At 45.4% G+C, this 21,079-nt stretch overlaps 1 protein-coding gene across 2 annotated transcripts; it reads left to right on the forward strand.

Moving 5' to 3' along the window:
* Window positions 1-1,444: 1,444 nt before the first annotated feature.
* Window positions 1,445-17,071, forward strand: Kctd14 (potassium channel tetramerization domain containing 14). 2 transcript variants are annotated; one of them, XM_070034660.1, is made up of 2 exons: window positions 1,445-1,463; window positions 16,388-17,071. In XM_070034660.1, exon 2 carries the CDS (start codon window positions 16,439-16,441, stop codon window positions 17,057-17,059), a length of 621 nt encoding a protein of 206 aa, XP_069890761.1. In that variant the 5' UTR covers window positions 1,445-1,463; window positions 16,388-16,438; the 3' UTR covers window positions 17,060-17,071. The 2 variants fall into 2 exon arrangements, with proteins under 2 accessions (XP_069890761.1, XP_069890760.1); XM_070034659.1 differs by lacking the exon at window positions 1,445-1,463 and adding an exon at window positions 13,164-13,276.
* The last annotated feature ends 4,008 nt before the right edge of the window (window positions 17,072-21,079 follow it).

Genomic DNA, 21,079 nt, shown 5'->3' on the forward strand with positions numbered 1-21,079 from the left:
GAAATCAGCTATGGGCTGACTTGAGCCCCTGCCTAAAAAATAACTAAAGCCTCACTGGAGACCCAGGAATAGAGTTACTGACTGTAAATTGAAATCCCTGAAATTTGAAACTGAGAGCCAAAATAAGAATTCCCTCTTTTAAAGTTTATGTTTATGTGGGGGGAGATAGGGAGATGGTAGGAGGGGTAACAATGTTCAAAAAGTATTGTACTGTCAGATGGCAGTGATTCATGTCTATAATCCTATCTGAGGATTGCAGTTTAAAGCCAGCCTAAATAGGAAGGTCCATGAGACTCCTATCTCCAATTAGCCAGCAAAAGGCCAGAAGTAGAAGCCTTGGCTCTGAGTTCAATCCCTAGTACAATCACTCACACACACAAAAAAAGAGAAAGACAGAGAGAGAAAGAGAGCAAAAGAGGAAGAAAAAGAGAGAGAAAGAAAGGGAAGGAAGGAACTGAGGAAGGAAGAAGAAAGGAAAGAGAAAGAAAAGAAAGAAAGAAAGAAAGAAAGAAAGGAAAGAAAAAGGAAGGAAGGCAGAAAGAGGGAAGGAAAGAAAGAAAGAAAGAGAGAGAGAGGGCTGAGAAGATGGCTCAGTGGTAGAGCGCTTGCCTTGCATGCCTGAGGCCCTGGGTTCGATTCCTCAGCACAACATAAGCAAAAAGAAAAAAGCCAGAAGTGGCGCTGTGGCCCAAGTGGTAGAGCGCTAGCCTTGAGCTGAAGAGCTGAGGGACAGGGCCCAGGCCCAGAGTTAAGGCCCCATGACTGGACCCAAAAAAAAAGAAAAAGAAAAAGAGGAAGAGAAAGAGAAAGACAGAGAAAGGAAGAAAGGAAATAAAGGAGAGAGAGAAAGAAAGAAAAATAACCACTCTAGAAGCTTCAGTTTCTTCCCCTGGAAATGCTCAATAGGACAAAACCCCCTGCTGGGTATTTACTAAAAGAAAGTCTCACAATGATGATGAATATCCTTCCTTCCTTCCTTCCTCTTTCTTTCTTTCTTTCTTTCTTTCTTTCTTTCTTTCTTTCTTTCTTTCTTTCTTTCTTTCTTTCTTTTCTTTCTTTCTTTTTCTTTCTTTCTCTCTCTTTTAGTACAGAACTTGAGAGCCATCCAAAGAATCAGACTCAGTCTCTAAGACTCCATGAGAAGATACAATTCTATCTTTGCTAATTACCAGTTGACAAATACAGCTGGCCTTTACTTCTCTGACTGGGAGCTCCCATGTTCCTTTTGCTTTTAGTTGTCTTTTAAAAAATCACTAATTCTGGAGGTCACACAGTAGAGCTGTCCATTATCAGTGTCCCACTAGTGTTGCCATGGACACCTCTGATGACCAATGGGTTGTGAGGATGGGAACAGTTGCTAGGTTACCTTTCAGGGACTGGAAGGCTGTTTTTGTTGAGACTCTGACTCTCATGTGGGCCTGCACAGGTGTCTACTGGATGACCTTTTGACCTCAGGAAGCTAAGTATGATCCTCAGATCATACTTAGCCTACACTTTGTGAATATGAGACCCTTGAAGAGCAGGAAGAGGGACCACACATGCTCAGGCCAATGGTTATGTCACTTCCAGTCATCATTCCCCATTCCTTAACTCATCTTGCTGCTTCTTTGTGTGTGTGTGTGTGTGTGTGTGTGTGTGTGTGTGTGTGTGTGTGTGTTAGTCTTGGGGCTTGAAGTTAGGGCCTGGAAGCTGTCCCTGAGCTTTTGTGCTCAAGGCTACTGCTCTGCCACCTGAGCCACAGCGCCACTCCTGGTTTTAGAGTGGTTAATTGGAGATAAGAGTCTCAGAGGGACTTTTTGGGCTGGGAAGGTGGCTCAGTGGTAGAGCACTTGCCTTGCATGCATGAGGCCCTGGGTTCGATTCCTCAGCACCACATAAGCAAAAAGAAAAAAGCCAGAAGTGGCGCTGTGGCTCAAGTGGTAGAGCGCTAGCCTTGAGCTGAAGAGCTGAGGGACAGCGCCCAGGCCCAGAGTTCAGGCCCCACGACCGGACCCCAAAAAAAAAAAACTCAGAGGGACTTTTCTTGCCCGGCTGGTTTTGAACCTCCACCCTCCAGCCTCCTGAGTTGCTAGGATTACAGGCATGAGCCACGGGTGCCCGGCTTCACCTTGCTTCTTTACCCTAAGTATCTCCAAATCCTTAAGAAGGCAAATTGGAGACTTGAGTCTCCCAAGTCCCTGCTGCCTTGCAAAGAAATTCTCACTCATTTGCAAAACTGGCTTCAGTTGTCGACCATATTGTAAGAAGGACCAAGCAGCTCAGGATCAGTAACAAGGAGGCTGTTCATTTTCTTTTAAACATCCTTATTGGGTTGTTGTGGAGATTAAATGTGATAATGCCTTTGAACAAACAAGGCAAAATAATGCAGGCATATTAAAGGAAACAAGCTACTTTCATCATCCTCCCCTCAGAGAGTCCTGACTTCTTCTGGTCTTCTTAAAGGACCCATGGGGTAAACTAGGGGCACACCTGGACTTTCCAGCCATCGTCTAAGGTTCTCCATATGGAAGAACCTTAGATCATATGGAAGAAACCTTTTCTTCAGTGTCAGGAACTGTACCCAGGGCCTTGTACGTAGCTACCTACCAGGCAAGCCCTCTACACTTATGACTTCCAGAGAGCGAGACACTCCATCGAGGCACAGTCAAAGATGGACAAAAGTTTATTTACACTATTTACACCAGAAAGGGGTCCTGAGCCTACCTTGTCCTGGGCTAGATACCCAGAACCAAGAGCAGCCTCAACCACCAAACCTCCAAGCCTCCAGTAGGCAGCCCTGACACCCCCCCACACACACACCTTTATTAGTTGGTCTGCAAACCACCAAATTAGTGGGTCTGCAAACCTCCAAACCTCAGACCTCCAAAGCTCTAAAGTTCAAAACCTCCAAAAGGGAAAGCTTTTCCCCTTCTTCCCTTCCTCCTTTCCTGCAGGCCTCTCCACTCTCCACAGGCCTGCTCTGCCCTGCCCTGCAGTCTCTCCCTCCACTCCTACCACTCTCCTTGTTGCTCTCCCTTCCTCCCTCAGGACTCTGTCTTTCCCCTACTCTCTACCCTACTCCCCTTAGGCCCCTGGTTTTTCCCCTACTCCCCTATATATAGCCAGATAGGCTGAGTCCCTCCCCCACTAATGGTTTCAAACTGCCATTCATGCTCCTCCCCCAAGCTGCCCCCTGTCCAATCCCAATAGGCAGCTCAGCATGTGGGGCTCAATCACCCACCTCCTCCAGCCGCATGCCCCGCCCCTTTCGGCGGCTTGCTCCGCCCTTTTCGGCGGCATGACACGCCCCGTGGGTAGTGACATCAGCCTCTCAATGCCCTGCTCTGTCCAGTGGAGCAGTGAGGCTTGCCTATGCCCCGCCCTCTCCAGCAGGCCGGGCCACAAGGCCATACTGGTTATTACACTACCACTGAGCTCCATCCCCAGTTCTAAACCACTTTTCACAGGCTCTGGCTGCTTGCTGTTTTGGTAAGCCACTTCAGAAAGTAGCTTGGTAGACCTAGGGTTCAAGCAAGTGATGAGCTTCGAAAGAAAGTTCAGCCATTTTTCCTATCTGTCTATGCAGCCCATGACTGCCTATCTCTGGCAGCCGACAGTGCATGCCCCCGCATTACCCCCCAGATCCCTCCTAGAAACTCTGTGTGTCACAGCTCTCAAGGAAGCATAAAGGCTGTGAGGCTCCAGAGCTCATAGACATGCTTATGAGTAAAGAATTCCTAGCTGGTGGCTCACACTTGTAATTCTAGTTATGAAGGAGGCTGAGAACAGGAAGATTGTGGTTCTAGACCAGCCTTGGTAGAAAAGTTCACGAGAACCCATTTCTAGAATAATCAACACTGAACAGGACTTGGAGGTATTGCTCAAACTGGGTGAGAATCCCTGAGTTCAAAACCCAGCACTGCCAAAAGAAGGGGTAGGGAGAAAGGAAGGAAGACACATTGTTTGAGAAGTTGATTCACTGAGTCACTATAAGATTTTAGAATGTGGCTTTTCTAACAGAGGCTGCCTGAGCCAAAGATGATGGGGGAGGGGGGGGGAATGGGTTGAAGAGGATTGCTTTTCCTTGCTCTTTTTTCACAGAGTTCTATCTAGATAGCTCCCTCCTGACTCAGGCCTCCAAGGCCTGTGTAGCCTCGTCTACTACTTTCATTTAACTCCTTTTCATTCTTAATATCTCACTTCAGAAAAGCCCTCATTGCCCTGCCTGCCCACTAATATATTCACCATTATCTGTACATTCATCAGTACCTAACTATAGCTATAGGCCCTTGATATTCACTTGGGAGGCTTTTGTTTGTTTGTTGTTGTTTTGTAATTACAGTCTGTGTGCGTCCTTACTAACAGAGAACCCCAGGAGGTCAGCCCTTGTCTCCTGGCTCTTGGCTCTTTTCCCAGTTCCTGGATCCAAGATTTACACACAGGAAGCTCACAAGAATGTTCTTCATCTCTCAAGAGAGAATGGTGCCCAGGCATAGTGATGCATGCCTGTAAACCTAGCACTCAAGGGGCTGAGGAAGAGGGCTGGGAAGGTGGCTCAGTGGTAGAGAGCTTGCCTAGCATGAATGAGGCCCTGGGTTCAATTCCTCAGTACCACATAAACAGAAAAAGCCAGAAGTGGCGCTGTGGCTCAAGTGGTAGAGTGCTAGCCTTGAGCTGAATTGCTGAGGGACAGTGCCCAGACCCAGAGTTCAGGCCCCATGACTGACCAAAAAAAAAAAAAAAAAGAAAGAAAGAAAGAAAGAAAAGAAGCAAGCAAGCAAGAAAGAAAGGAGGCTGAGGAAGGAGGATTGCTAGATTGAGGCTACATAGCAAGACACTGTCAAAAGAAAGAAAGAGGTCAGGTGCCAGTAGTGGCTCATGCCTTCAATCCTAGCTACTTAGGAGGCTGAGATCAGAGATCTCTGAATCTGTGTGAGCACAGAGACAGACAAAACTGGAACTGGAGGTGTGGCTCAAGAGGCAGAGGGCCAGCCATGAGCATAAAAATCAAGCAAGAGAGAGAGGTCTTGAGTTCAATTTCTAGTATTGGTGCAGGCACAGACACATGCAGAGAGAGAGAGAGAGAGAGAGAGAGAGAGAGAGAGAGAGAGAGAGAGAGAGAGAGAGAGAGAGAGAGAGAGAGAGAGAGAGAAGCAATACTTGCTACCAGCATTGTTCTGAAGATAAATTGGACTAAAACTCTCCAAACTGCTTGGCACAAAGTCAGGCCAGTTTGGTTCAGGCTTGGAACATTCCTTAAATACTATTCCTCCACCAGTAGCAACAAAGGGAGGGAGAATCCCCCTCTGCAGAGCTCACAAAAGGAGCCTTGTGTGAGGGGTGGGTGGGATGGGGGGAGCCAGTGATGGGGGGAGCAGCAAGGCCCAGGGCTGCCAGGTCTGGGCTGGGCATTCTGCCATAGGAAGCCTTCTGAGCGCCCTTTCATCCAGGTCCCAGCTGCCATTTGACTGGCTGGCCCAATGCCCAGCTGCCTGGAGAGCAGAGGGGCTGGTGGTTTTGTCTCAGGAAGAACAAAGAAGGGGGTGGGCATGCTCAGGAGTCAGGGGAAGCAGCTTGCTCTTGGAAGCAGGCCAAAGGGAAATAAGATACAGTCATAGACAACATCAAGGGGCTCTCCGAATTCTTTTGTTGCCAAAGTAGCAAGCCAGACAGGTTCACAAGTACTTTCTCAGCTACCCCAGCCTCCACCATATTACAGGTGGAGAGCTGGCCCCCAAGGCAGGGATTGGCCCAAGGTGAGTCGTGAATAAATGGCTCAGCCAGAGCAGAAACCTGGATCTTTTGTCTGCTCATGCTCAGTTTGAAAGAGGGCCAAGAGCCTAAGGTGTTCAGCTATTAAAAAAAAAAATGAGGTGCCAATTCCCCTGAAGGACAAATGTATGAATGGATGCAAAAAGGAAGAGAGTCATCTGAATTGGGTTCTGAGGGTTGTACTGGAGTTTTCTAAGCAGAGCAGGGAAGGGCATAAACACAAGGAACAAAGGCTTCAATGCATGAGAAAGCAGGTTGTACTGAGATTGAGGAAGAAGGAGGAAATGGAGCTAAAGTGTCAAGTGGTGTGTTTGCCCACCATCCTTTGGAGCATCCAGCCTTTCTTTCTTTCTTTCTTTCTTTTTCTTTCTTTCTTTCTTTCTTTCTTTCTTTCTTTCTTTCTTTCTTTCTTTCTTTCTTTCTTTCTTTCTTTCTTTCTTTCTTTCTTTCTTTCTTTGGGGGGTCGGAGGAGATCTTTAAACCTCTGCTGACTCATCCTGAGGCAGTATAAATCACAAAATATGTAGAAATAGATAGATTAGAAAATGAGACATGATAAATAACAGCCAGGAAATAGATTAGAAATAGATTAACACATGAAGTGTGGCAAAGAGCAGCCAGGAGTTCAGAAACAAATACTGTATTTAGAACTATACAAGCATTATCTTTGTTTTAAGCCATACACTCCTTCGTAAGCTGCAGTGTTACTACAAGGAAAAGGAAAAGAGCAAGAACAGCTTTTTCCATCTGCCCTGGCCTGCTGGACCAAAATAATTAGTGTGCTCTGAAAACTGAGCAAAGACATCCTAAAGAAAAATGTATACTGGAAAGGCAAATACTTAGGAAAAGGATTCCTTCTTACTTATCTCAAGGGACATCTGTCTTGAAAAATGGCAGAATGTATCTTTTCTTTGAAGGGATGCCCAAACATAATGATTAAAGTTTAACTAGCAAGTCAGTCTTAGAGACTCTAAGTCCAAGAGTGATTACATGTGCCAGGTGTGAGAACAAAGAAAAACACTTTAACTTTAAATCAGAGCCTGCCTTTATCACAGAGAGCCCTGATACCAAAGAGCTTGTGTGTCTCCCTTTGAGCATCCAAACCTTGGGCTTCTGCTTTCTGCTTGCCTGTTTGTCTTCTTGCTTGCTTATTCAATAAAGCTCTGCCAAGTTTTCTTACCATTGTGATTGTACAGAATTTCTTATTCTATGATTGAAGTAAAGGACCTGGGACTAAACACCCTAAATGGAAGGTCCTTACTTCTAGAGGGAAACTTCACAAACCTTCACCTAGAATCAGGTTCAATCTTGGCCCATGCAACTGGTCAATCCAATAGGAGAAATCAGATTGTGCAAAGCACAGTGGGCACTCGTGCCCTGGAGAACCCATGGGAGCTCCTCACCCACATAGCAGGCAAAGAAGCCAGCTTTGAGAACATCCTAGGCCCTGCCCCATGGCCTGGGTCCTTTGGTTCAAGGCACATATTTTGCCCAGTGTGGTGGATTGGAATGGTTTGTGTGTACTCCCTAAAGCTTGTGTGTTGATGTTTAAAGGAGGGGGCCTTTTAAGAAGTCCTAGTGGGAGGTGATGCCGGCCCCTCCCTGGTCTCACTCTGACTTCTAGTCTCAATGTGATCTCTCTGTCTCTCACAAGTTCCCAACATCTGCATAATCTAGTCAAGGTGGTCTTTACCTGATCTTGAACTTTTAGCCTTCAAAACTGTGAGTAAATAAATCTCTTTTCTTTTTAAAGTACACAGCCTCAGGAATTGTGTTATTGTAACAGAAAATGAACTAATACACGTAGATACAAAACAATGCTGCATGGTCAAAGAGAAAAAAAAGGTGTTTTTTTTTTTCAGGATTAGTGTTTAAATTCAGGGTTTCATGCTTGCTAGGCAGTTACTCTTCTACTGTGCCATACTGCCAATCCTTTTTTCATGCTGGATATTTATTTACTTAGCTGGTACCAAAGTTTTAACTCAGGGCCTTGCCCTTGCTTGGCTTGCTTGCTCAGCTGGAACTCTTTCACTTGAGCCATGCCTCCTGTTTTTTGCTGATTATTTTGGAGATAGGAGTCTCTGAGTTTTCTGCCTGGGATGGGATTTCAAGCAGAGATCCTCCAGGTCTCAGCCTCCTAAGTAGCTAGGATTAAATATGTGGGCCACGGGTACCTGGCTCTGTGCTGGTAATTTTGCGATAGGATCTCATATTCTGCTTGGGTGCACACTTGGACCAGGATCTGCCTATTTTAGGCTTTTATGGTTGCTGGGATGATAGGCACATATAACAATGCTATCTTGAAGACTTAAAAAAAAAAAAACCTGAGCAGGCCCAGAACCACAATTCTCCCAATCTGTCAGGTGTGCACTACTGTACTCAGCTATGGGTTGAGAAGGGGATCTCATGAACTTTTCTGCCCATGTTGGCCTAAACTTTGATCTCCCCATACTCAGCCTCCCAAATACCTATGATTGCAGTTGTAAGCCACTGGAGCCTGGTTAGAGATGACTTTTCAGTGAGAAAGAGTTCAAATGTGACTTTGCAAATTACCAGTTGTGGCCTTTGAAACATTCATTTAACTTCTCCAAGCCTCAGTTTCCTCATCTGTAGAGTAGTTGTATGTGGAAGGTATAGAGAGTTTGCACTCACTGCCACTACTTAGTGCCGGTCATTTTTCTTTTATTTCCTTCCTTTGCTTTGTACAACTTTCCCTTCGTTGGGAAGACCCTCCTCCCAGGCTTGGCTCAAACAAACCTCTTCTTCCTTCAAGACTCAGCTTACATACCATCTTGTCCATGAAGCCTTCCCAGGTTTCTCAAATTGAAAAGCTGACTTCCTTCTGCTTGTCTTATGGAGTTCTTTTTTCTTTCTTATACTGTTTCATATTCATTGCAGCTAATGACATAATGTGCAAAGTATTAACAAAACTTTCTTAGCCGAATGCCTGTAATCCTAGCTACTAAAGAGGCTGAGATCTGAGGATTGTGGTTCAAAGTCAGCCCCGGCAGGGAAGTCCATGAAACTTTTTTTTTTTTTGAGGGGAGGGGGTTTGTTTTGTTGGTTGTGGGCCTGAACTCTAGGCCTGGGCATTGTCCCTCAGGCTCTTCAGCTCAAGGCTAGTGCTCTACCACTTGAGCCACAGCACCACTGCCAGCTTTTTCTGCTTATGTGGTGCTGAGGAATTGAACCCAGGGCCTCATGCATGCAAGGCAAGCACTCTACCACTGAGCCACCTTCCCAGCCTCCATGAGACTCCTATCTCCCATAAGCCACTCAGAAAACCAGAAGTGGAGCTGTGGCTCAAATAGTAGAGTGCTTGCCTTGAGCTGAAGAGCTAAGGAACAGTGCCCAGGCCCAGAGTTCAAGCCTCGCAACAACAAAAAAAAAGAAAGAAAGAAAGAAAGATAGAAAGAAAGAAAGAAAGAAAGAAAGAAAGAAAGAAAGAAAGAAAGAAAGAAAAAGAAAATATTCTTGAGCAAAGGGAAGAAGTGACATTGTCTAAAAAGAAATGTACTATTGCTAGGTACCAGTGGCTCACACCAGTAATCCTAGCTAATCAGGAGGCTGAGATCTGAGGATTGTGGTTCAAAGCCAGTCCAGGCAGAAAAGTCCCTGTGAGACTCTTATTTCCAACTAACCACTCAAGGCTGGCTTTGAGCTACAGTGATAGAGTGGTAGCCATGAGCAAAAAGAGCTCAAGGACAGTGCTAGGCCCTGAGTTCAAGCCCCACAACTACCCAACAATGAAAGAAAGAAAGAAAGAAAGAGAGAAAGAAAGAGAGAAAGAAAGAGAGAAAGAAAGAGAGAAAGAAAGAGAGAAAGAAAGAGAGAAAGAGAAAGAGAGAGAAAGAGAAAGAGAGAGAAAGAGAAAGAGAGAAAGAGAAAGAGAAAGAAAGAGCAAGAGAGAGAAGAAAAATATACTTTTTAAACTTACCTATGTAACTATAACCCTCTGTACATCACCTTTATAATACTAATTTAAAATTTTATAAAAAGAAAACAATCTCCATTTCTTCTACTACACTGCTGAATTATGAATGTTAACAGCTGATATTTGTCATTTTCACCTTTATATGCTATCATAAACAGATACGACTTAAAGAGGCATTTTGTTATGCTTCTCTTCTCTAGTGGATATCTGTTATAATTAACATAACACATTTATTTATTTATTTATTTATTTATTTATTTATTTATTTATTTATTTATTTATTTATTTGTTGGTTGAGGGACTTGAACTCCTGCCCTGGGCACTGTCCCTGAGCTCTTCAGCTCAAGGCTAGTGCTCTACCTATCACTTGAGCCACAGCGCCACTTTTGATTTTCTGGTTGTTAACTGGAGATAAGAGTCTCAAGGACTTTCCTGCCTGGGCTGGCTTTGAACAGTGATCTTCAGATCTCAGCTTCCTTAGTAGCTAGGATTGCAGGCATGAGCCAACAGCATCCGGCTTCATATTTATTTATTTTTGAGCCCAGACTGCTTTGAACTCTTGACATCCTGTCTCAGCCTTTTGAGTACTTGGATTACAGGCATGTACCACCACACTGGGCTCCCCCCCCCCCCCATGTGTGTGTATTGGGGCGGGAAGCTGCTGGCTTTAAAACTCAAGGCCTTATCCTAGCTAAGCAAGTGTTCTACTACTAAGCTATACTACCAGCCCTGTTACTCAGTTTTAACTATACCCTTTTATTTATTTAAGCACATTAAATACATTTGCATTCTACATTGTATACCATCAGTATCTGAGATGCTCGTGCATCTGTGTCTGTTGACTCTTGCTCATAGTGAGGAAACTTTGCCTTGTTTCCTTTTGTGGTTCATGACCTTAGACTGTGAGGTGACATTGGCTTTTCCAAGCTTGGGTTTCATCGTCTTTCTTCTTTTTCTTCTTTTCTCCTTCTCTTCTTTTTTAGGTATTGAATTCAGACCTTGTACATGTTAGGCAAATGTTCTACAACCTCAGCTACTCCACCCTCGCCCCCTCCCCATTTGCTCTTATTTCTCTTTTGAGACAGTCTTGATGGTTTCTTTGCCTTGGTTGGCCTTGAACTCTCAATCCTCTTGCCACTGATTTCCAAGTACTGAGTATTACATGTATGAACCATCATACCTGACTCACTCTCCATCCTCCCATCCTCCCATCCTCCCATCCTCCCATCCTCCCATCCTCCCTCCTTTCCTTTCTTCCCTTTTGTGGTGCTAGGGTTCCATCTTGCTAGGCAAGTGTTCTACCACTGAGCTACCAGTCTCAGGTTTTCTTTCTTTTCTTTTCACTTTCTTTCTTTCTTTCTTTCTTCCTTCCTTTCTTTCTCTTTCTTTCTTTCTTTCTTTCTTTCTTTCTTTCTTTCTTTCTTTCTTTCTTTCTTCCTTCCTTCCTTTCTTTCTTTCTATCTTTCTTCCTTTCTTTCTTTCCTTTCTTTTTGGTTGGTCTTGGGGCTTGAATTCTGGGCCTGGGCACTGTCCCTCAGCTCTTCAGCTCAAGGTGAGCGTTGTATTGCTTAAGCCACAGCGCCACTTCCGGTTTCTAGTGGTTTATTGGAGATGAGAGTCTCATGGACTTTCCTGTCTGAGCTGGCTTTGAATTGCGATCCTCAGATCTCAGCCTCCTGAGTAGCTAGAATTACAGGCATGAGCCACCGGTGCCTGGCTCAGGTTTTATTTTCTTTGTCTAGCATTGAGGGCCCTGCCAACTCAAGTCAATTTAAATTAAATCCCTCATTGTTGTCATTGCTAGAATACTGAGTCCTAGATCTCTTTGTTTCTTTTTTTTTTATGCTAGTTCTGGGGTTTGAATCCAGGGCCAAGGCACTGTCCCTTAGTTTTTTGGTTCAAGGTTCACAATTCCACTTCTCATTTTTGGCTTTGCTTTAGATTTTTTTTGCGGGGGGGGGGGGGGCGGGGGTTGGAGATAAGAGTCTCTTGGATTTGTTTACCCAGACTGGCTTTGAACCACAATGAGCCACCAGTGACCAGCTTGGTTTTTTTTTTAATGATGTCAAATTTTTTTTACTTTTGTTTTTTAGCAATTTTTGATTTACAAAGAAATTGGGAAGATTGTACAGAGGGTTATCATATTCCTTACCATATCAGTACATTATTATTAATTGAAGTCAATAGCTAATTAATATTTCCTGTTGTACAATGTCTGTTTTCTTTTCCAGGATCCTATCTAGGACACTACATTACTTCTAGTCTTCAAGTTTCTGTAGACTACTCAAGGCTATGACCTTACCTTCAATTCCCCATTTTTGATGGCCTTGTTTCTGGAGTAATGGTCAGTAGGTATCTTTCTTACCAGAGTAAGATTTTAATGACGTTTATGTAGTTGTACAAGGGTGCTCCCATTCACCAAAGGAGTTTATGTGTATAGTGTATCTTGATCAGTGTCACCCCTTCAACATTCAGGTATAGATTTTGAAATAAAGACTTTTTTTTTTTTGAGATAAGGCTTTATTGTGCCCAAACTGGTTATCTTCCTGCCTCAGCTGCCAGAGTAGCTGGAATTACAGGCATGCATAACCACACCCAGCTTGTAAAGATATTAGTTTTATTACAAGCTCTCAAATGTACATAGTTAACAGCCTTCACACCTGTTCATGTTGATCTCAGTCACTTGGGCTGAATAGTATTTGTGTGTGTGTGTGTGTGTGTGTGTGTGTGTGTGTAGAAACTGGGGTTTGAATTCAGGGCCTGGGCACTGTCCTTTAGCTTTTTTGCTCAAGGCTTGCATTCTGCCACTTGAGCCACAGCTCTACTTCCGGTTTTTTGCTGGTTAATTGGAGATAAGAGCCTCAAGAACTTTGCCCAGGCTAGCTTCAAATCATAGTCCTCAGATCTCAGCCTCCTGAGTAGCTAGGATTACAGACATGAGCCACAGAGAGCCCAGTTTGTCAGTTTCTAAACTAGAATTCATCAGTTTCTCTACTGCAACCTTACTTCTCCTTTTTCCTTTTCATTTGGTGCGTTCCAAAGAAATCGCTAAGCACAGCCCACATCAAGCACTTATTGATTTGTTCACTTACTGTTGAGACCAATTCTCAGTATTTAGTTCAGGCTGGTCTCTGATTCATGATTCCCTCTCCTGGGCCTCTCAGTACTGGGATTACAAAATAAATACCTACACTGGTCGAACTTGGTACTCCCCCCCCCCCCCCAACAACTTCTCAGAGGTGGATCAAGCCTACGTTGGCCTCCCTATCTTCTGGAGGCTGGCTTTGAGGTATAGAAAGTCTCTGATGGTTAATGTCGTCCTTCCTTATTTGACAATCAAGAGCCAGAGAGGCAGAGCGGGGCAGTGCCTGGCCTAGGGTCTCCCCGCAAACCCCGCCCCGCCCAGGTCAGTGCCTGGGGTTGGCCCAGGGGCAGGAAGGCAGGTACATTTCCGCTCGCTGCCTGGCCTTGAGCTCCCTCCAGGTGGCAGGGCTGGCAGGTGGAGCCGCTCCCAGGATGAGCCTGACCCCAGCGCCCCGCAGCAAGCCGCCCAGCCCGCAGCCCCGGAGCCCGAGGCCGGGCCCGCACACCGTGAGTGCGCGCTGCCCTGCCCCACGCTGCCTGCGCTCCTCGCTTTCATCTGCGCGCGCCCCGGGCGCTGCTCCCGGCGCGCTCTTCCCTCCTCCGCCTGGGCTGGGGGCCCATTTTGTCTTCACCGACCCTCCTGCTTGCACGGCTCTGCTCCCCGCCCCTCGATCTCCAGTCTGCTCCGTGCAAACTCTTAATTTGCCCTTTTTCTTACTTGGCCGCCTTTGGCTCCTCCTTCTCCTCTTGGCCTGTTTAGTTCCTACGTGTCTGTCTGTCCTCTCTCTCCACCTGACTGGGTATTGTCCAGGGCTCTATCTCAGCCTGTTCCTTTTTCCTGCCCGCACTGAGAGAAGCCAATCCAACTAGCCCGGCCAAACTACGATCCCATCATTCCCTTTCCAGCCCGCTCTTGCCCACAGTGGGCCTGAGTCCTGGTTACCCCCCTCCCATGGTTGGGGTGAGTGGAATTGGGGATGTCACCAAACCCACTGGGTTCACATCTGGTGAATACAAAGCCAATAAGCACAGCCAGGAGGAAAAGGAGTAGTGGATAGATTTATCTGCCGCAGGTGAATGGAACACTGAAGTTATCTGCAGAGCAATCCTCTCCCTCAACAAAAGAACTATGACATTTTTACTTAGGGAGCTGATGCTATTCATATAAGAAAGCAGGTGTTAAGGAAGGGCACATTTTTGAGCATGCTCAGTTTAAAGTCATAGCTCATAGGTCTAAAAGGATGAATGGAGAATACATTTCTGGGCATGTTTAGTTCAGTATTGTAATGAGTCAGTTTATTCCAATTACCAAAAAGAATGAGTCAGAGGGCCTAATTAACTCTGGTGGGCTTCTCACTACTTCATGCAGAATTTTAGCTTAAAAAACAATTTTTTTTCTGGTCTGTCATGGGGCTTGAACTCAGGGATTGGGTGCTATCCCCTGAGCTCTTTTGCTCAAGGCTAGTGCTCTACCACTTTGAGCCATAGCCCCACTTCCAGTTTTCTGGTGGTTAACTGAAGAGTCTCATAGGGACTTTCTTGCCCGGGCTGGCTTTGAACCATGATCCTCAGATCTCAGCCTCCTGAGTAGCCAGGATTACAGGTGTGAGTCACCAGCACCCAGATTTTTTTCTTTTTTTTCGTGGCACCTGAACTCTGGGCGCTGTCCCTCAGCTCTTCAGCTCAAGAGTACTGCTCTACCACTTGAGCCACAGTGCTACTTCTGGCTTTTTCTGCGTATGTGGTGCTGAGGAATTGAACTCAGGGCCTCATGAAAGCACTCTAGAGGCAGCCACTCTACCACTGAGCCACCTTCCCAGACCAAGATTTATTTATTTATTTATTTTAGAACAACTCTGCCAGTTGCTGGTAGCTCACCCCTGTAATCCTGGCTACTGAGGAGGTTGAGATCTGAGGATTATGGTTCAAAGCCTGCCCAGGCAGACAAATCCAAGAGACTTTTATCTCGTTAATCACTAAAAGGCTTGGAAGTGAGCTAAGGTTCAAGTAGTAGAGCACCAACCGTGAGGGAGAAAACCTAAGTGTGGTACTAAGTTAAAGCTCCAGTACTGGTAAACAAACAGATAAGGACATGTGGGCTTTGGGCAGAATGGGAGCATGGAGAACACATTGGTTCTTTTAAAGTTGCCAGCTTCACATTTAACTGCCTGCTTTATGGAGGCGACCTCAGGGTTAATCAACCAGTCCTACTAAGGGGCTGTGAAGTTTGTGAGAGATGGAAGGAGTCATAGGTTTCAGGCTTGTTTTTCTCAGCTGTATTATTTGGCTGCTGTCAGGATGCATCTTCTCCTCTGCTTTCTCCCCTTCATCCAGCCAATCTGTCCCCTGGGAGAAGCTGTTGTCATGGCAACTCAGCCCTCTTCTCCCCCCCCCCCCCCCTTTCCCTAGCAGTTTGGTTGCATTTGTCTCTTTTCATTTCAGTGCAGCACTTTAATGGTAGCAGTAGAGCTCACAGACCAGTTGAGAATGGGGTCATACCTACATCATCAGCCTAGATAACACTCCGAAGCCCTGTTGCCATCGCTTACCTTGCAATGACTTGTGGTAGATCTCCAGATCAGAAGTCCAGCCTTCCCAGTACCACTGCACAGATTTTTATTATTTTTCCTGCAGCAGCAGCCATCACATCCCCTAGGAAACCTGACAACTTTCAACACATCCATAGAGACAGCCAACATGTCCTACCTACCCTTGAATCTTCCTTTGCAACACCCACATATGTAAGCCACCCATTGTTTCTGCTCCTGTGAGCTCTTAGAAGGCAGAGGTGTCCTTACATTTTCCACAGTGAATAAGCCAGCAAGGAAATAAAAAGGTAATTTGTAAAATGGCCAAGCTTTGGAGGTCAAGGGATCTGAGTTCAAATTCAGATGTTATCCCTTTAATTGCTGGTTGGTCTTGGATAACTTTCTTCACCTTTCGTTTCCTCATTGATAAATTGGCATTTCATGCATTCTACTAGGCATGTGAAGAGGATCAATTTAAATGCACTTAAGATACTGTGCACAGTTATTAGACTGTATAAGTGGGGTGTGTGCCCCACTCTGGGTGTGTGACCTATCTCTGGGTCCCAGGAACCTGACACACTGTACAAAGTAAGCACATCCATATTTTATACAACGAGTGAGTGGAAGTTTGTAAGAATAATGACAGAGATCACTTCATATGTAATAATCTTCCTATGATCTGATGTTTCTTTTCAGTGCTAGACATTGAACCACGGCTTGAAATATGTGTGGCAGCACTTAACATTTTTGTTGTTGTGGTGGTGGTGGTTTGTTGTTTTTTATTTGGTTAATTGGGGATAAAAGTCTTGTGGACTTTTCTGCCCCATCTGCTTCCAACTGCAATCCTCAGATCTCAGATTCCTGAGCAGCTAGGATTAAAGATGTAAGCCCAGCTCTGGACAGATCTTGAATCAAACTGAAACCTCTTTTTTTTTTTTTTCCTCCTTAAAATGCCTCCATTATGGAGCTGTGTAGCTCAAACCGAATCCTTTTGAGATGAGTTATGTATCATGGAGGTGGCACTATTGGTTCACCCTGATGTTTGTCCCTGTCTCCCCCTCTCCCCCCCTCCCCCCACTGCTCTCCCCAGATATCCGCTGTTGTGGAGCTGAATGTTGGAGGGCAGTTCTACACCACCACCATGAGCACCCTGAGAAAATTCCCGGGCTCAAAGCTGGCGGAGATGTTTTCCAGCTCAGCCAAGGTGTACTTAGATGCGGAAGGGCGCTTCTTCATCGATCGTCCCGGCACCTACTTCAGTCCCATCCTAGACTACCTGCGCACGGGGCACATGCCCACGGAAAACATCCTGGAGGTGTACCACGAGGCTCAGTTCTATGAGATCCAGCCTCTGGTCAAGCTCCTGGAGGACACGCCGCAGATCTTCGGGGAGCAGGTGGCTCGGAAGCAGTTCTTGCTGCGAGTGCCGGGCTACGGGGAGAACCTGGAGGTGCTGCTGCGCCTGGCGCGCGCCGAGGCCGTGGGCATGCGCACCTCGCGCGTGGTGGTGTGCGTGGTGCGCACGGACGAGGAGGCGGCCCAATGTGGGGACGCCCTGAATAACTTAGAGGTCAAAAAGATACCGGTTGTTAGGTTTGGGCCCTGGAATGTGGGCCCCGACATTGAAGACCTCCTGTACTGTGTGGAGAAGGACATTAAGGCTCAGGGGTACCAGGTATATAGCCAAAAGTACTTCCTAGAGAAAGCATCCTGGACTAAGCTCCAGGGATATTTCCGTATGTTCACTTTCACCTGGTGGTGAACCCGGGTGTGGGGGGGGGAGGGGGGCGGGCACAAGTGTCTCTGTTAGGGGCTCTAGTGGGACTTGGGGAAGTCAAAAAGCTGCCATCAAAATCCATTTTTCTTTTATTTCAAAAATAAAACATCTTCCAAGGTTGATTTACAGCCTTGTCCTCAAATCTTTACTCCCTTCCTTCAGGACTTTCAGCTCACTGTAACTGACCCCACTCTGCTTTCCTAGCAAGCCTCAGCTGCTCCTTCTTCAAAACCTCAGGTCCATTATTAGACCTCCTCCCCTCCCCTCCCCTCCCCTCCCCTCCCTTCCCCTCCCATCCCTTCTTCCTTCTCCTTTTCTATCCCCCTCTCTCCTCTCCCTCCTTTTCTCTCCTCCTGTACTGGGGCTTGACTTCAAAGCCTGGGAGCTATCCCTGAGTTTTTTGTACTCAAGGATAGTGCTTTGTAAGCCACCAGTGCCAGGCTATTATCAAATAGCTTAAAACAAACAAACAACAATAAACCCAACAGGATGCTTAAGCCTGGTGTTAGCGGCTCATGTCTTTAATTCTAGCTACTCAGGAGACTGAGATCTAAGAATCAAGGTTCAAAGCCAGCCTAGACAGGAAAGTCGGTGAGACTTATTGCCAATTAACCACTTAAGAGCTAGAAGTGGAGTGTGGCTCAAGTGGTAGAATGCTAGTCGAGCAAAAAAAGCTCAGGGACAATGTCCAGGCCTGAGTTCAAGCTCTAGCTCTGGCGCGCGCGTGCACACACACACACAAGATGTCTAGGTTACATTCCTAGAGAGTCTAATTTAACTGCTTTGGCATGTGGCTTGATCCTGAGGCTTTAAGAATTCCACTAGGTATTTCTAAAATTCATCCAAGCCCTGCTCAAGTATTCTATTTAGCATTCTCTCTTAGTCTACAACATTCCCTTTCCTTTCCCCCTTAATTTTGATCCAAAATCATTTGAGACATTAATTCCCTGTTTACTTGACCTAAGGATTTTTTTTTTTTTGGTCCATCGTGGGGCCTGAACTCTGGGCCTGGGCACTGTCCCTCAGCTCTTCAGCTTAAGGCTAGTGCTCTACCACTGCTTATGTGGTGCTGAGGAACTGAACCCAGGCCTCATGCATGCAATGCAAGCACTCTACCACTGAACCACCTTCCCAGCCCTGACCTAAGGATTTTTCAGATTCCTTGTGCCATCAATGTCTTCTCCAGAGGCTTCTAGGAGTCATTAGGATTGAGGGTGTTACACTGGTAGTATAAATCCTTGCTGTCCCAGCCACCCCCCTCTCTCCTACCCACGTCATCACCCTGCTCCAAGCTAATCAGAACTCTGGATCATGGCTCAAATTGTTGTTGAATATTTGAGGCTATAATTTTCCTAGGGTCCATGGGGAACTACAACCAATAGATTTTATTGGTGGAAATTTTATTTCTTTTTTACTCTGCCAGGTCATGATGGATACTTCATGACAGATGCTCCATGCTAATACCAGATGTAATAATTGTCAACACTTAATGCTTGAGGAATAGATAGATAGATAGACAGATAGATAGATAGATAGATAGATAGATAGATAGATAGATAGATAGATAGATAGATAGATAGGTAAGTTCCCAACTAGCTACTACATGTGACTATTATCTGAGCAGAACTTTGGTATGTCTTGAAGGGGTCTTGTACTGAGCAATTAGTGTTATAGCTACCTCCTTGACCAGATTTGCAGGGCTGTCTCTATGCCTGGGAACTATGATGCTTTCCAGTCTAGCTATTTCTCATCAGGGAAAGTAAGTATTGCAAAGTCCTCTCTTACAATGACATTGGACTTGGCAATATAAATTGTTTACCAAGGGAATATCAACCAATGTGGGTTAAGTGAAGACTTGATAATCATTTTGTAAATGAGGATTGTTCTCTTAGAATAGTTCTACGGTTCTCAAAGATAGCCAGGTTAGCAGAGTGTGCAAGTACACATTGGTAAGTCCCAGCTATGCACACTGAGGTGGGAGGAGCATTTGAGCCCAGGAATGAGAGTAGGCTAGGGAACATAGTGAGACCCTGTGTGGTATGTGAAAGAAAGAGGGGGGGAGGTGAAAGGAAGAACCAAAGAGTGAAAGGACGAAAGGGAAAGGAAGGAAGGAAGGAAAGGAGGAAGGAAGGAAGGAAGGAAGGAAGGAAGGAAGGAAGGAAGGAAGGAAGGAAGGAAGGAAGGAAGGAAGGAAAGGAAGAAGACAGGCAAGCAGGCAGGCTCTTTCTTTGGATAGGTTATGAGAAGGGGATCTGAGGAAGCCACCTTGGACTAGCCAATCCAGCTGAATTAAGTGATACCATGACTGGACACCTGAATCCAATCCAAATACAGAATTATGAATAAATAACTATGTCTTAAACCTCTGTGTTTTGTAGTGGTTTGTTATTCAGTAATAGATGACTAATATACATCATTTCAGGAAACTTTCCCAGGAGTCCCACTCTATGACATGTGTTTACATTCTTTTCACCAGATGGCCACACCTTTTGTATATATGTATGTATGTGTGTGTGCTCTCTAGCACAAATGTGTACACATTACAAATCCCTAACATATTTTCATTCCTTGAGAAAAAGAAAATAGCAGATTGGAATTTCTGTATAAGGCAGAAGTCCCAGTATATGGAACTTATATATATGGCAAAAATTGCTTATTACATCACCAATATCTTCTTCTTTCTTTCTTTCTTTTTTTGCCAGTCCCAGGGCTTAAACTTGAGGCTTAAACTTAAACTGTCCCTGAGCTTCATTTGCTCAAGTCTAATGTTCTACCACTTAAGCAACAGTGTCATTTCCAGCTTTTTCTGTTTATGTGGTACTGAGGAATCGAACTCAGGGCTTCTTGCATGCTAGGCAAGCACTCTACCACTAAGCCACATTCCCACATTCCCAGCCCCTATGTTTTTTTTTTTAAACTCATGATCATAAGGAGAGACAATATTTGTTTATTGTTATCATTTGAATTTGCAGAGCCCCATGAAGACCCCAAGTGATAAAGTCTTGGTCCCAAGCTTGACCCTGTTAGTAGACAGTGTACAGCTTTAGGGGTGGGGCTTAAAGAGGAAGGTCATTAAAAGTAAGTCCTCAAAAGGAGCTGTGCAACCCAAGTCTATTCTTTTTTTTTGGGGGGGGGGTGGTCCGGTCATGGAGCCTGAACTCTGGGCCTGGACACTGTCCCTCAGCTCTTCAGCTCAAGGCTAGCACTCTACCACTTGAGCCACAGCACCACTTCCGGCTTTTTTTCTTTTTGCTTAGGTGGTGCTGAGGAATTGAACCCAGGGCCTCATGCATGCAAGGCAAGCGCTCTACCACTGAGCCACCTTCCCAGCCCCCAAGTCTATTCTTTCTCTCTTTCTTCCCCACCATGGAGTAAGCAGTTTTTCTGTTTTACACATGCCTGTCGAGAATTGGTGCTTCACCCAAGCAATGGAGTCATGTATTGAAACCTCTAAAACTGTAAGCCAGAATAAACCTTTTCCCTTTATAAGTTGATTAGCTAAAGTATGTTATATTCATGGAAAGAGGACTAAGGCACGTATATATTAAGAAGCTATTGGGGTTAGGAGTGTGGCTTCGGTGGTAGAGTGCCAGGCATTGAGCAAAAGCATCCATAATGAGTTCTGAGTTGGAGGAGGAGGAGGAGGAGGAGGAGGAGGAGGAGGAGGAGGAGGAGGAGGAGGAGAGGAGGAGGAGGAGGAGGAGGAGGAGGAGGAGGGAGAAGAAGAAGAAGTTATCTTGGTTGGGATGTAGCTCAGTGGTAGCCCACAAAGGTTCTATTTTGTATTTGTTTGTTTTCTCCTTCAACAATGTAACCAAATACCTGATAGAAACAACTTAAGGGAGGAAAGATTTTATTTTGATTTGCAGTTTCAGAGGGATCAGTCCAATGGATGCTTGGTCTCATACACTTGAGCAGGAGATGGTGGTTTGGGAACATGTAGTGAGGCCTTTCTATACTACTGGTAGATAGGAATCAGAGAAAAGAGGATACAGAAAGGGTCCA

Source organism: Dipodomys merriami, unplaced genomic scaffold, assembly GCF_024711535.1.
Source record: "Dipodomys merriami isolate MVZ:Mamm:240054 unplaced genomic scaffold, mDipMer1.0.p SCAF_25, whole genome shotgun sequence".
Classification (NCBI taxonomy): Eukaryota; Metazoa; Chordata; class Mammalia; order Rodentia; family Heteromyidae; genus Dipodomys; species Dipodomys merriami.

What these genes read in the sequence shown, in the direction of transcription:
- Kctd14 (XM_070034659.1), top strand. Translation starts at nt 13,202, where the DNA reads ATGAGCCTGACCCCAGCGCCCCGCAGCAAGCCGCCCAGCCCGCAGCCC. An exon ending in CGAGGCCGGGCCCGCACACC is followed by an intron (nt 13,277 to 16,387) that starts GTGAGTGCGCGC and finishes TGCTCTCCCCAG; the next exon opens with ATATCCGCTGTTGTGGAGCT.